The sequence below is a fragment of the Zootoca vivipara genome, chromosome 6, assembly GCF_965207765.1.
Source record: "Zootoca vivipara chromosome 6, rZooViv2.hap1.1, whole genome shotgun sequence".
In the NCBI taxonomy this organism is placed as follows: Eukaryota; Metazoa; Chordata; class Lepidosauria; order Squamata; family Lacertidae; genus Zootoca; species Zootoca vivipara.
In genome coordinates, this window is record NC_142589.1 from 7,812,275 (window position 1) to 7,827,812 (window position 15,538).

Below are 15,538 nucleotides of genomic sequence, written 5' to 3' on the forward strand. Positions count from 1 at the left end.
TAAAAATCTCCAATGAAGAAGAGGCTGCCACCTTCCAAGGGAGTCCATTCCACTGTCGAACAGCTCTTACCATCAAAGAGTTCTTCCTGATATTTAACTGGACTCTCCTTTCTTGTCATTTGAATCCATGGTTCAGATCCTACCCCACCTCCAGAGTTTGTTCCATCTTTCATAATAAAACAATAACACACTAGCAAATATAACAACAGATACAAAAGCAGAATTTCAGCACTATAAATATCATATAGTTACACATTAACAACAAGGGACGTGGGTGGCGCTGTGGTCTAAAGCACAGAGCCTCTTGGGCTTGCAGATCGGAAGGTCGGCAGTTCGAATCCCCGTGACAGGGTAAGCTCCCGTTGTTCGGTCCCAGCTCCGGCCCACCTAGCAGTTTGAAAGCACGTCAAGTGCAAGTAGATCCTCTGGCGGGAAGGTAAACGGCATTTATGTGCACTGCTCTGGTTCGCCAGAAGCGGCTTTGTCATGCTGGCCACATGACCCGGAAGCTGTCTGCGGACAAACGCCGGCTCCCTCGGCCTATAGAGCGAGGTGAGCGTGCAACCCCAAGTCGTCCACGACTGGACCTAACGGTCAGGGGTACCTTTACCTTTACATTAACAACATCCACAAGCTAAAACAACAAGAGAGCTGGAGAGTTTCGCCTTGGTCCTAGAAAACGACGACTCCCCTCCCATGTTACCTTTTGGCTCAAAAACATTACCAAATGCATTTTGAAATGTGCATTTAAATGAGTGCAGGGCCAGTAAATTCCTCAGACATTCTTCTCCATCATGGTTGGGTGTTTTTTCCTAGAAAAATAGGTGCTGGTACTCGCCATGAAGTTGTTACAGTAAGTGCCACACTTTTTAATAACAACAAAAAGAGGGGCTGGAACCCTTGAGCAACACCACCCCCACCCACCCACCCACCCCCCCGGAGCACTGGTTGGACTCAAATGAAGAACAAGATTTTGCAACCATCTGGGACTGTTCGTATGTACATGTGCATGCCACGCCTGTCGGGGCGAATCCCGCATTGCAGCAGGGGGTTGGACTAGATGACCCCTGATGTCCCTTCTACAATTCTATGATTCTCTGCCCACCCAGTCCTGCACATTGCTTTCCGAGGGCACAGCCTCGAAAAGTGACTGATCGGTAACTGAAGCAAATAAACAGACCGAAAGAGCTACAGCTACCCATGGAATTGCAGCCTCAGTTGAAGTTTCGTGTACCGTTCCTGGAGGGAATCGGTTCTTCATGAGTATTTCCCTCATCCTCTCGGTGAAGTGCAAGGCAGCTGCTTCCGCAAGTAATGGCCTGGGCTGCCTCCTCATCTTCCTCCAGGGAACCAGGTTTGCCCTCTTCCTCTGACACTTTGATTAATTAGCAAAAAGCGTGCTAAACGCTCTGCATATTAAAAGCCGAGGCACCTAGCGCTGCTTGTGGTTGAGAGAGACCTGAAGTAGAATGGAAATTAAAATGGTTAAGACAAAGGAACTTTGAATACGCAAATAAATGCGGGAAACTATTATCCTGGCAACTTAAGAAAAGACAAAAGCAAAACTACATACATGGAATTCGGAAGGAAGATAAGGTGACAGGAAACCCAAAAGAAATTAGGAAAGCTTTTCAAAAAATTTATGAAGACTTATATCGGAAAGGGAAAGAAGAGGAGGAAGAGATTGAAGTATATCTAGAAGGATGTAAACTTGGTAAAATATCAGAAGAACAGGTCAGTATGTTAAATGCCCAAATAACAGCGGCTGAAGTGCAGGCAGGAATCAGTAGAATGAAAATAGGAAAGGCTCCTGGCCCAGACGGGTTTACAGCAAAATATTACAAAGAATTGAAAGACGAAATAACACCAATATTGACATTAATGATGGATGAGATTCTGGACGGAGGACAGATACCTAGATCCTGGGAGGAAGCACATATAACCTTAATACCAAAGGAAAACTCAGATTTACTAGATGTAAAGAGCTACAGACCTATTTCATTGTTAAATCTAGACTATAAGCTATTTGCGGATATTGTCGGGAATAGATTGAAAAAGGTTTTGTCAGAAATAATACACAAAGAACAATCAGGTTTCCTACCAGGCCGTTACATGAAAAACAACGTAAGGAACGTAATCGATATTATTGAATATTTGGAGGTGAAATTTGATAAAAAAGCGGCTCTGGTATTTGTCGACGCCGAAAAGGCGTTCGACAATGTATCCTGGAAATTCATGAAGAAATTAATGGAGAGAAGAGGAATGGGATGTAAATTTAGAGGGGCCGTCGAAGCAATTTACTCAAAGCAAAGGGCTAAATTAATTATAAATAACACATTATCGGAGGAGATAGATATATCCAAAGGTACGAGGCAAGGGTGCCCCTTATCACCCTTGCTATTCATATTAGTATTAGAGGTCCTGATGGACAAGATAAGAGAAAATAAAGATATAAAGGGGATAAGAGTCGGAAATAAAGAATATAAACAACGGGCCTTTGCCGACGACCTTGTGATAACGATAGAAGAACCCAGATCTAGTATGGAAGAGTTGTTAAGAGAATTGGGAAAATTTGGAAACTTAGCCGGCTTTAAGTTAAATAAGAAAAAGACAAAAATGATTACAAAGAATTTGACGAAGAGTGAAAGGACTGAGTTGCAAGAAAAATTTGGTATTGACTCGGTTAAAAAGATAAAATATTTGGGAATCTGGCTATCCAACAAAAATATTAATCTGTTCAACGACAATTATAATAAGACATGGAACGAAATTAAAAAGGACTTGGCAATCTGGAAGAATCTACAGCTGTCGTTATGGGGCAGGATTGCCACCGTGAAAATGAACATTTTGCCAAGGTTCCTGTTCTTATTTCAGATGGCACCGGTTATAAAAGGTACCGGGCAATTCTCAGAATGGAGAAAGGAGATTTCGAAATATATATGGCAGGGGAAACCGCCTAGAATAAGACATAAACTCCTAATTGATAAAAAAGAACGAGGCGGTTTCGCACTACCAGATCTCCAAATGTATTATGAGGCATCCTGTATTACATGGTTGAAAGAATGGGTGACACTTAAAGATACTGACCTCCTGGACCTCGAGGGGTTTAACAACGTGTTCGGTTGGCACAGTTACCTTTGGTATGAGAAAAAAATGGGACATAAAGGGTTTATAACCCATGTAATTAGGAAACCACTATATGAGGTTTGGGTTAGAAATAAACATCTCCTAGAAAGGAAAACTCCAAGGTGGCTGTCGCCAACAGAGGTCCTAAGTATAAAAAAGACAAACATGGAGGCAAATTGGTTACGGTATGATGATATCCTCATAGATTCGAAAGAAGGCTGGAGAATTAAGCCATACGAACAACTAAAAGAAATAGGAATAGGATGGCTGCAGTATCATCAAATTAATGCCCTGTTCATGAAAGATAGGAAGAACCACGGATTTGAAAACAAAAAATCTAAATTCCAATCAGAATTAGTGGAAGGTAACGAGAAACTACTGTCCAAAATGTACGATCTTTTACTTGAATGGCACACGAAAGACGAGGCGACAAAAGAATGTATGATTAAGTGGGCAGTGGACCTGGGCCATATTATAAATATAGATCAATGGCAAAAGTTGTGGAACCACCAGATCAAGTTCACTGCCTGTATAATATTGAAGGAAAACATCATGAAAATGATGTACAGGTGGCATCTTACGCCCGTCAAACTGGCTAAAATATATAAAACAAATAATAAGAAATGTTGGAAATGTAATATAAAAGATGGGGATTTCTACCATCTTTGGTGGACGTGCAACAAGGTAAAGATCTATTGGGAATTAATCTACAACGAATTAAAAAGATTATTGTGTTACACTTTCCCAAAGAAACCTGAAGAAATGCTGTTGGGTATACTGGGGAGGGAGATTAAGAAGGAAGACCAAAACCTCTTCATGTACGCTACTACGGCAGCGAGAATCGTCTTAGCCCAAAAGTGGAAGACACCAGAGGTCCCAAGTGTAGACGAGTGGAGAGAGAAAATGACAGAATATTTAGAGTTGGCAAAAATGACAGGAAGTCTAAGAGACCAAAAAGAACAAAGGTACCGAAAAGAATGGAATAAGTTTAGGAAATATTTGAAGGATTATGTCAAATGATTAAAAACACTAGTAGAATTACATTTAAAATACAACAAAGAATTATAAGCCATTGTCCACAAAAAATACAAGTAAAACTATGTGTTAAACACAGATGAGAATAAATAGAAAGAACACACACACACACATATATATATATATATATATATATATATATATATATATATATATATATATATATAAAGGGAAATGGACAGGCAAGAAAGAGTATGGCACCGAAAACGGTGAAATTATAAATAAAACCAAGAAAGAAAACAGGAGGAAGTCCAGTTCGAAAGAACAAGTGGAGAAGATGAACGCTATAAGAGAAGTAAAGATAAATATGACACAACCAAAGTTTGATTGTACAAATGTAAGTTTATTGGAAAGGTACACAGATTTGTATGTTTGTTTTTATTTCTGTATATATATTAATTTTACTGCTGTATGTACCTAACTTAGAAATGTTTAAATAAAATAAAAAATGATGGTTAAAAAAAAAAAAGAGAGAGACCTGCTGCACATTCCCTGCGCAACAGAAAAGCGGACGGCAGCGCCCCGTGGAGACCCGGAAGGTTTATAATCAATCGCACGAAGCAGCAGACACACATCATTTGAATGGGCAATGCCCATTAAATTGAGAGAGTGCCCCTCTCAAATATTTTAGGGGGTGGGGCTGAAGGGACCTCAACCACTAGGAGTCGGCTCCTATGCCTGGGGGCTGGCTGGCAAGGTGGGGAGCTTGGAAAGCTCTTTCCAGTCCACAGCCTGGTTTTCTCAGTGCAGCATAGAAACCAACTTCTAGGGGCCAAGATCCCTTTGCTACCTGGGCTTATCATAGAATCATAGAGTCCAACCCCCTGCCAAGCAGGAAACACCATCAAAGCATTCTTGACATATGGCTGTCAAGCCTCTGCTTAAAGACCTCCAAAGAAGGAGACTCCACCACACTCCTTGGTAGCAAATTCCACTGCCGAACAGCTCTTACTGTCAGGAAGTTCTTCCTAATGTTTAGGTGGAATCTTCTTTCTTGAAGTTTGAATCCATTGCCCTGTGTCCGCTTCTCTGGAGCAGCAGAGAACATCCCTCCTCCATATGACATCCTTTCATATATTTATCCCTCCTCCATATGACATCCTTTCATATATTTGAACATGGCTATCATATCACCCCTTAACCTTCTCTTCTCCAGGCTAAACATACCCAGCTCCCTAAGCCGTTCCTCATAAGGAATCATTTCCAGGCCTTTGACCATTTTGGTTGCCCTCTTCTGGACACGTTCCAGCTTGTCAGTATCCTTCTTGAACTGTGGTGCCCAGAAATGGACACAGTACTGCAGGTGAGGTCTGACCAGAGCAGGCTTACCTGACCTGGGTCCCCTCAAAATTTTATGCACATTGGCACTTCTGCCTTCCATAAAGAGCTATTTGTTTATTTATTTATTTGTAACAATTTCCATTGAATTTTCTGTTTTACAGTTTCAAATAAACATTTTACAAACTTTAAAGTATCCAGTGACTTCCCTTCTTCTCCTTCCACGGTTCCATTTTACATACCATAAATGCCTGCATATTTTACTATAAGCCTTCAAATCAATTTTCCACTTTTACATCCATCAAAAATGATTTACTCTGGCGAATTTATCTTAATGCTGCCAGCATTTTCAGCTGTACGTGCAGAAAGAGCTTTTTTTTAACCCTCGGGTCTCTGAAGGCTCTCATGAGATCTCTCATGTGACCCCTTCTGGCAGTTCTATCGCCCTCTTTCTATTTCAACGGAGCATGCAAGGCTGCGATCGCATAAGTAAACTGTGCACAAGGTTTGGGGCCTCCTGTATGGAGGTGGCAGGGCTTGCCTGCCCATGAGGTGGAGCAAGACAGTCACCTCAGGGCAGCACATTTTCAATGTACCTTTGAGCCACAATTCTTTGCCAGAAATTGCGCCGGCCAAATCGATCTTTATATAATCCCACCGCTGGTTTTTTGCTCGCTGCCACAGCCCCATCGGTGAAATCGTGAATTATCTCCCGAATTAACTGCACATGAAATTGGGTAGACAGAATGGCTCAGCCCACCTTTTGTAGAAAAGATTTATTAATGGACTATGAAATATTAACAGAAAAGACAACAGGAAGAGCAAGAAAGTTCCCCGACAGGCTCCATAAAACAACAAATCCCTGAAGCGTGATTTATACCCCTGGGACTTCGCACTCCTTCCACTTGAATCAAATCCTCCACTGGGGGTGGGGGATGGGGGTGACATTTCCTGAATATGTATTAGAGAACTCAGGGACGGTCATCTCACGTAGGTCTATTCATGTGGGAGATTCAAACCACTGAGAACCAGTTGTCCATGTGGTAGAATCAGCTGGGGCCTTTCTTTTTTTGAAACTCAAGTACCTAGCCCTCATGATTTGTCAGATAACTTTGAAAACAAGTAAGCAGTGCAAAGCTCTGGTGTTTAGAGAATGGAGCTATGTTGCTCCACAGATCTACAAAACCTGTTTTATTGATCTATAATAGTTCTCCTGGTACAGTGGTGAAGACCTGTGCCCCCCCCCCCCCAATGCTGCTGCACTAGAACTTCAACCTGGAGACCCCAGGTTCAGCCGCCCCTGCTCTAACCATAAAACCCTCTTGCCCATCATTAAAAAACCATGATTCTCCCTTTGGCATCTCAAAAGAGCAAAAATGAAACAGGTACGGGGCAGAAGGTTCAGCCTGAATCTTTGGCTGTGTGTTTGAAGCAGGTCTTAAAAACCTTTGGCCTGAATTTGGCAGGAGAAATGCACCCTCGTGGACGCTCCCCCAAAAGATGGTCCTTCCTTTAGCTCCAGTTTCAATTTCTGAGCCATTTTCATGCACCAGAAGTGGGAGACTATTTTGCACCCTGGAGGGGCCCGACCTTTATCTAAGCCCACCCCATGGGCCAGTCTTGATGTCAGGTGATTTACAGGTGGGCAGTCCCATCTACGGACCTATGGCGGGGCAGTGGGGTGTGTGTGTCTGTTTAGCCAGTGCATTCTGTGCGGTGCATGAATGGGCGAAGCAGCACCCAGCAGGATTGGACCCCACCCCACCCATCAGCAGACATCAGCCAGTAGCCCCAGCTGACTGTCAAATGCCTGTGGTTTCACCTGGAGGGTCTGGGGAAATGGTCTCGTGCGAAAAATTGGGCCCCCTGGCAGAAGGTTAAAATGAATTCCGGAGAGGGGTGGGGAATCCTTAGGATGCAGCAGAGCCACATGATGACGGATCGTGCCCAGGGGGTTCAGAATGCTGCACTGTTTGCTGGGGAAGGAACACCAGGGGGAGGGGAAACGGAACAGTGAAGGCGGTGAAGGTCCTGTGTGAGTGCCTGGAGGCGGTTGGAGAATGGACAGCAGCTAATGGATTGAGGTTGAATCCTGACAAGACAGAAGTACTGTTCTTGGGGGACAGGGGACGGGCGGGTGTGGAGGACTCCCTGATCCTGAATGGGGTAACTGTGCCCCTGAAGGACCAGGTGCGCAGCCTGGGAGTCATATTGGACTCACAGCTGTCCATGGAGGCGCAGGTCAGTTCTGTATCCAGAGCAGCTGTCTACCAGGTCCATCTGGTATGCAGGCCGAGACCCTACCTGCCTGCGAACTGTCTCACCAGAGTGGTGCATGCTCTGGTTATCTCCCGCTTGGACTACTGCAATGCGCTCTACATGGGGCTACCTTTGAAGGTGACCTGGGAACTACAAATAATCCAGAATGCGGCAGCTAGACTGGTGGCTGGGAGTGGCCACCGAGACCACATAACTCCGGTCCTGAAAAACCCACATTGGCTCTCAGTATGTTTCCAGGCATAATTCAAAGTGTTGGTGCTGACCTTTAAAGCCCTAAACGGCCTCGGCCCAGTATACCTGAAGGAGCATCTCCACTCCCACCCCACCCCATGGCTCAGCCCGGATACTGAGGTCCAGTTATGAGGGCCTTCTGGCGGTTCCCTCACTGTGAGAAGCAAGGCTACAGGGAACCAGGCAGAGGGCCTTCTCGGCAGTGGCACCCACCCTGTGGAACGCCCTCCCATCAGATGTCAAACAACTACCTGATATTTAGAAGACATCTGAAGGCAGCCCTGTTTAGGGAAGTTTTTAATGTGTGACATTTTAATACAATTTTAATCTTTGTTGGAAGCCGCCCAGAGTGGCTGGGGAAACCCAGCCAGATGAGTGTGGTACAAATAATTGAAAAGAGCATGGCTGACTAGCTTTCTGAACAGCAGCATGCCAGGCTACAGATCCCATTTTGTTCCCATTTTGATATGAAAAATGGCTCTCCCGTGAGAATTTGGCTTTGGGGGCGAATGCACTGTGAGCTGAACTATGCTGCAGATATTTAGAATAATCGAGTGCTGCTTTTTTTGTCATTTTGGCTACACCAGTTGTACATGGTTTGGTGGAGTTGCTAAGAGGCCAGTCGGGGCATGAATTCGGGGGCAGCCATTTGGCAGAAGAGCAGGGTACAAGTGGTCTAAATAAATAAAATAATAAACGAATTTGAGAATATGAATCTTGCTTTGGAAGCAGCACTGCCTGCTTGCTTCTGTGCTGTCTTCAACATACATAGTTGCAATCAGATTATTATTATTATTATTTAAAAAACTAAGCCTACAGTCGTCTCTCTGCTCCAGCCTATTGAAAATCTGTCCTACACTTTCAAATGTTTGGAGCAAGGGAGCATGAACAACAGAGTTTATTCCATAGTTCCTGCATTTTCATTACTAAAGGATAGCTTGATGCAGCGAAGTTTAATTTTGAAGACTTGACCTTGAAGCTTGCACGGATGACTATGTGCAAATGTTTATGGGATGGCCTTTGCAATTCATCCCATGAGGATGAATGACAGGATTGTATTGATATGATGCATAACCCCTTTTTTGGAACCACTGAAAATTTAGAAGCGCCGGGAATATCAGTTTGTGGTTGGAAAACCCACTCTGCAAATATCCAACCTCCTCCTTGCCTCTGTGAGCAGACCAACAGATGTGTATATTCTACAGCTCAGACTAAAATTGTCTCCTTTTCTGTCATTGAAGAGGGTTTTGTGAAGCTCCTGCGGGCAATAGTTGAATGGACAGTGTCCTCACTCAGCGCATTGGCCAGCCTGGACAGGACAGTCACTTTAAACTTTTTGAAATCTTGGCCCATGAAGACATAAAGAACAGGGTTCATGCAACTGTTGGAAACAGCAATGGCCGTGACAATTGGTATTCCATTCTCAAGGATGGCTTTGCTGAGAAAGTGGTGCTGGGTTTCCATGAGGTTGAGCACATGGTATGGGCACCAACAGAAGAAGAAAGTCATTATAATGGCAATGATGATTCTCAAGGGCTTTTTGGACTTGGCGAGGCGGTTTCTTTTCAGACGGACAATAATGATAATGTAACACACTGTGATGACAGTCATTGGTACTATGAAACCAGCCAGGAATCGCAGAATGGTGACTGTCTTATGCCTCTTATCGCCTAGATGGTGTTGAGTTGAAAGGCTGGACAAAGAGTAGTTGTTAAAACAAATGACACGATCTTGATGCACTGCTGTGTCCCGAAAAAGAAGGGCGGGAGAACTCAACAGAAAGCCTAGAACCCAGATGAGGGCACACAGGAACCAAGCAATCTTAGGATTCCGGTGGTTTTGAGACCAGACTGGAAAAGCCACCGAGATGCAGCGATCGATGCTGATCATGGTCAACAAGAACACACTGGTGTACATATTGAGAATAAGAAGGAAGGTGTTGACCTTACACATTGCTTGGCCAAAGACCCAGTGGTAGCCCATGGCAGTGTAGGCAATGTTCAAGGGCAGGAAGACATTGAAGAGGAAGTCGGCCACCGCCAAATTAAGGAACCAGATGGCGTTGACCGACTTCTTCATCTTGAGCGTGATGACGGCAATGACCAAGCCGTTGCCCAGGAGGCCCAGGATGCAAGTGACCGTGAAGATTAGGAGAGCAAAGATTCGAGTGATGAATGTAAAGTCTTGGGCTGATTCCTTTGTCCGGTGGCTTTCATCAGTGGTGATGTAGTAGTCGTCATTGTAGTACCGGTAGCGGCTTGTATCGTCGTAGTAGTCTGTAAAATTATCAGGTAGATCCATGACCTGTTGGAACACAGATTGGTGAAAAAGTTAACTTTGTGCAAGCACCACTTGAAGGGCATACTCCAAAAGAGAGTAGCAGGGACAGCTGGAGCCCCCTAAATTTGGCCCTGGAGGTAGACTCCTCGAATGATTGGGGAGAAGGAGGAGCCCTATTCAAGCATGCTACTTACGTGTAATGCCTCTATGCAAGTGGGGATGAGTCCTCTAAAGTCTAACAGCCATGCCACTAGGCCCAACCACACTGCACAGGTTGGAGGGCGAAGTTTGGAGGAGGACACAGAAGAAGAAGCAGGCCCACTGCTCCCTGCTTGCCCTGATCACCTGTATGTTGCCTGCATAGGTGAACATGATGCTTGAACAGATTTAAAGACTGCAGCTGTAGACAAGAGAGGCTAACTGATAAAGGAGAGGGAGAGTTGCAGCAAGGGCTGGCTCAAGACATTTTGCTACCCGAGGCAAAGGACAAGATGGGACAAGAGATACACAGTAAAATGCTTCATGGGAGATCTTTGTAAGAGGAGCGTTGTGTGCTGATTGGCTAAGGGTGGAGTGTGACAGCTGGAGCAGGTTGCAGGGAAAGAGTGAGCAGGATTTTAGGGGGGGGGGAGGAGAAGGGTGGTTGTTGTGGGTCCTGATGATTAGGGGATAGGATTAGCATTAAGGTTTGCATTAGGAATAGTGTTTTAATTATATGTTGAAATACAAAGTATTCAAACACAGGTATTAGAAACAAATAACACAAGAAGCTGCTGTATCCAGCTTTTACTCGAGTAATAAGGTTTTGCTGTTCCAAGCACGTCTCATATTTGGCCAAGCTATCAAGAGATAATGGTGTCTTTATGGTGGCAACAGAACACCAGTAATTAGGAAATTGCTTGATGTTTTCAAAGGCCAGAACTAGGGGGCTTCTATTTATTTATTGCCCGATCTCCACCCTAAGATCCCAGGGTGGGTTACAGAATTAAAACACAATATTAGAAACCAATTAAAACAACTTGCAGCCGTACAAAATAGAGCGAGTCCTAAAAATACATGCCTCAAAATAATTTTGCGAAAGGAAGTAAGAGTTATAGCGCCGTCTTAAGCGCCCCTGTCGCCATGGTGCGCCGGATCTCTCCGGCGCCCTTCCGCCCCGTTTCCCAGCGCGGTGGGCAGGTGGGCGCCGCGCGCAGCTGCGCAGCGGACCGGCCGGCCAGCGGGCGGGCGCAGCTCGCGGCGCCCTCCTGGCGGGCCGGCGCCATGGTGCCCTGCCCCACTGGGGGTCTACGTAGAGCCGGGCCTGAAGAGTTACAGAGAAGATATACTGGTTTTACTGCATATAAAACTGTAAGATATAAGACTGCATATATCCAATGAAGATTCCAAGCCCTACATTCCTGGACTTCCTTCCACCAGATTGTAATATTCAAGCTACACACAACCAGCTCTCTCACTCTTGTTATCAGTGGTTGTGAATATAACTGGAAGTTATTTGGAGTTTTTCCATGGAAATGTATAAACATGTCTGCATTAGACAGTGTCCAGAAGGGAAGCTGTGAAGAAAGAAGAGGTTCCCATGGTTTATGGTCCCATCATCTCCCCCATCCTGCAATTTTGCAGTTGCTGGCAATGTCAGGGCAAAGCTGGAGGAGGAGGAGGAGGAGGAGGAGGAGGAGTTTGGATTTGATATCCCGAAGGAGTCTCAAAGCGGCTAACATTCTCCTTTCCCTTCCTCCCCCACAACAAACCCTCTGTGAGGTGAGTGGGGCTGAGAGACTTCAAAGAAGTGTGACTAGCCCAAGGTCACCCAGCAGCTGCATGTGGAGGAGCAGAGATGTGAACCCGGTTCCCCAGATTACGAGTCTACCGCTCTTAACCACTACACCCCCTGTGCCTACATGGCAAGGCAGGCTGGCTGTCTGGTTGTCATTCCTCTGACTTGTCACAGTTTGCCAGAGTTCTTCTCTCACCCATAAGGCTGCCTCAGCATATTTGCTGAACCACCAGACAGTGCGTCCCAAATTAGAAGCCTCCAACTTCCTGAGTCAGCTGCTGCCCACCATCAGGGCCAGACACCATGTTAGCAGCAGCGAGAAACAAGCAGGCAGCGAGAATACCCATGTCACAGGGCCAGGGAATAACTCCAACAAGGTTTTCGTAAGGGAAAGTTTTCTTGTTTTACAGTGGAGCAGCATAAAACAGGCTATTGAAGCAGCATTTTCAGTCTGTGTGCCAAAGGGGGCCTTCTTGTCTCCGACATTTCAGTGCCAATGGAAAAGACAAAACACTTGGTTGCCTGTGAATGGTAAGGCAGAGAGCATCCATTGCACAAATGGACCGATTTTCTCCTCCACCCCTACTTCTTATTCTGTAATCTACCCCATGATTTGCAATCCCCCATGATTTGTAGTAGGGTTGGGCTGCATTTTAATGCATAGCTAATTCACACGTCCTTAAACAACACAAGAAGGGGAACTAAAGCTATCCTTTAACATTCACACATAGAATCATAGAATTGTGGGGTTGGAAGGGGCCCTGAGGACCATCTTGTCCTACCCCCTGCAAGCCGGGAAATGCTGGCCCAAGTCACCCAGTGAACTTCATGGCTGAGCAGGGAGATTTGGGCACTGCCCCCCCTGGTCCTACTTAGTTCAGTGGGTGGCGCTGTGGTCTAAACCACTGAGACTCTTGGGCTTGCCAATCGCAAGGTCGGCGGTTCGAATCCCCATGACGGGGTGAGCTCCCATTGCTCTGTCCCAGCTCCTGCCGATCTAGCAGTTTGAAAGCACGCCTGTGCAAGCAGATAAATGGGTACCGCTGTGGCAGGAAAGTAAACGGGGTTTCCGTGCGCTCTGGCACTCGTCATGGTGTTTTGCTGCGCCAGAGGCGGTTTAGTCCTGCTGGCCACATGACTCAGAAAGCTGTCTGTGGACAAACACCTGCTTCCTTGGCATGAAAGAGAGATGAGCGCCAGACCCCATAGTTGCCTTTGACTGGACTTAACCATCCAGGGGTCCTTTACCTTAACCTTTTACTTAGTTCCGCAATCTAACTGGATCAACACACGGGCATCTCCCTCCCAAAGTCAAACTTCCTTATATCCAAGGCTGGCCAACTTACCTTGGCACCTGGCAGTAAAAATCCACTAATAATAAATCAAACAACTGGCAATTTGCAGCTCTTCCATCACGTCCCTTTCTGATGGTGGGGCTGGCGTTCCCCCCATCCTTCCCAAGCTAGATGGAGGACCTTTTCCTTAACTAGTTAAAGCACAAGCCTGTCTCAACCTGTCCCTTCTGCATCTGCAATCCGGCCACTTTCCAGAGTGGGGAGGGATGGCGTGCAGTGACATAGTGTTGGGGGTGCCAGGGGGCCCATTGCCCCGGGTGCACATAAGGGGGCATGAACCAGGTGCCCCCCACAGAGATCCAGTGTGTGAGCACCTGCCCGTTGGTGGCGAGGGCTGGGGAGTGTAGAGGATGCTCTTCAACCTCCATGCTCCACCCACTCCATGTGAGCCACCCCGCACCCCAGGCACTGGCGGACAGTGCTATGGCCCTGGTGGGGTGGAAGCAGAAAGGTACCAACATCAGAACTCGAAAGCAACAAGCCAGATTAAGCACGCAAAGAGACTTTGTCATTGGAGTTTGGCTGCGAGGCAGTCCGGGCATGTACCGGTAATTAACGGCAATCGCAAGCAGATGTGGAAAGAACATCTCTCTGGAGGTCTTACACTCCCACTGGCTGGCCTGAATTCCTGACACTGCTCATAAAGCCCAGCGGCCAACGGTGTGGTTCCTTTCCCAAAGTCAGAGATGGCTCTGTTCCTTCCTGGACGGAACTCGATGCAGCCAGCACCCTCTCCTCCTCGCAGCCAGCTGCTTTCAGACTTTCTGCCGTCAAACGCTTCGTACTTAGACATTAAGGCATGGAGATAGCACGTCTCCAGCAGTTACATCACCTTCCGTACTGAATGAGCCTTTGTATTTCTTTTGGCCCTCGTGGAAGAATCCATAACATTATACAGATTTCTGGTGTGGCTGCCTAGTTGGGAACACTGTGTTCTCTGGTTGCCTCACCTCAGAAAGGGTGCTGGAGAAAGTTCAGGAAAGGGCCACCAAAACGATCAAAACCACCTAGCCCAACATCCTGTTCTCGCAGCAGCCAACAAGATGAGAAACTTGCAAGCAGGATCCGAGCCCAAGAGCGACACTCTCCCCTCCTGTGGCTTCCAGCAACTGGTATTTTCAGAAGCATTCCTGCCTCCGACTGTGGAGACAGAGCAGAGCCACCGCAAGCTAGCCTTCTCCATTAATAGTCTCTCATATACATGGGCTGCGGAGGTCAAGAAGGCCAACTTTCATAGGTGAGCTTCAAAGAAACAGGAAATGCTGAATTTGACTGCAGGCCTATAATTTAGCTCAATTACGGGGTTGGGGGGTGGGGCAGAATCCATTAGTCAGAAGAAAGTGAATGGTCTTTTAAGGCAAATATCTATCCAAAGGCAACCACCTTTCAAGATATGGAAGCAGCTTAAAGACATTTATTATGGCATCAGCCAGGGCCCATTTTGTTGGCTACATTAAGAAGGATACTGACAAGCTGCAACGTGTCCAGAGGAGGTCAAAGGCCTGGAAACAATGCCTTATGAGGAACGGCTTAGGGAGCTGGGTATGTTTAGCCTGGAGAACAGAAGGTTAAGGGGTGATATGATAGCCATGTTCAAATATATAAAAGGATGTCATATAGAGGAGGGAGAAAGGTTGTTTTCTGCTGCTCCAGAGAAGTGGACACGGAGCAATGGATTCAAACTACAAGAAAGAAGATTCCCCCTAAACATTAGGAAGAACTTCCTGACAGTAAGAGCTGTTGGGCAGTGGAATTTGCTACCAAGGAGTGTGGTGGAGTCTCCTTCTTTGGAGGTCTTTAAGCAGAGGCTTGACAGGCATATGTCAAGAATACTTTGATGGTGTTTCCTGCTCGGCAGGGGGTTGGACTGGATGGCCCTTGTGGTCTCTTCCAACTCTATGATTCTACGGTATGATTTTATGATTCTATCTCATCCTTGGAAAGATGAAGTAGGCCTGAAGTCTGAATTCCCCACGCCCAAAGCCAGAAGGGATGAAATCCTTACATGGACGAAAAGAGAGAAGTGGCAAAAAGTACAAAAGCGTTATAGGAATTCAAATATAGAATAAATGTTGATAACCGTAAACACACATACACAAGTTTATAGACCATATGTCTAAAACAGTACAGGAGAGGAATCCCAAAGCCATATTGGCTCTTCTCAAGACTCTCAATA

At 45.9% G+C, this 15,538-nt stretch overlaps 1 protein-coding gene across 4 annotated transcripts in view; it reads right to left on the reverse strand.

Annotated features, from left to right (window-relative positions):
- Nucleotides 1-6,200: 6,200 nt before the first annotated feature.
- The window catches only part of CMKLR1 (chemerin chemokine-like receptor 1), a 32,937-nt gene continuing 23,599 nt past the window's right edge, over nt 6,201-15,538 (reverse strand). For all 4 annotated transcript variants that reach the window (XM_060276328.2, XM_035120426.3, XM_060276327.2 and 1 more), the window contains one exon: nt 6,201-10,254. In XM_060276328.2, the coding sequence (XP_060132311.1) occupies nt 9,157-10,251 (1,095 nt within the window). In that variant the 5' untranslated portion in view covers nt 10,252-10,254 and the 3' untranslated portion in view covers nt 6,201-9,156. The remainder of the gene's footprint in view (nt 10,255-15,538) is intronic.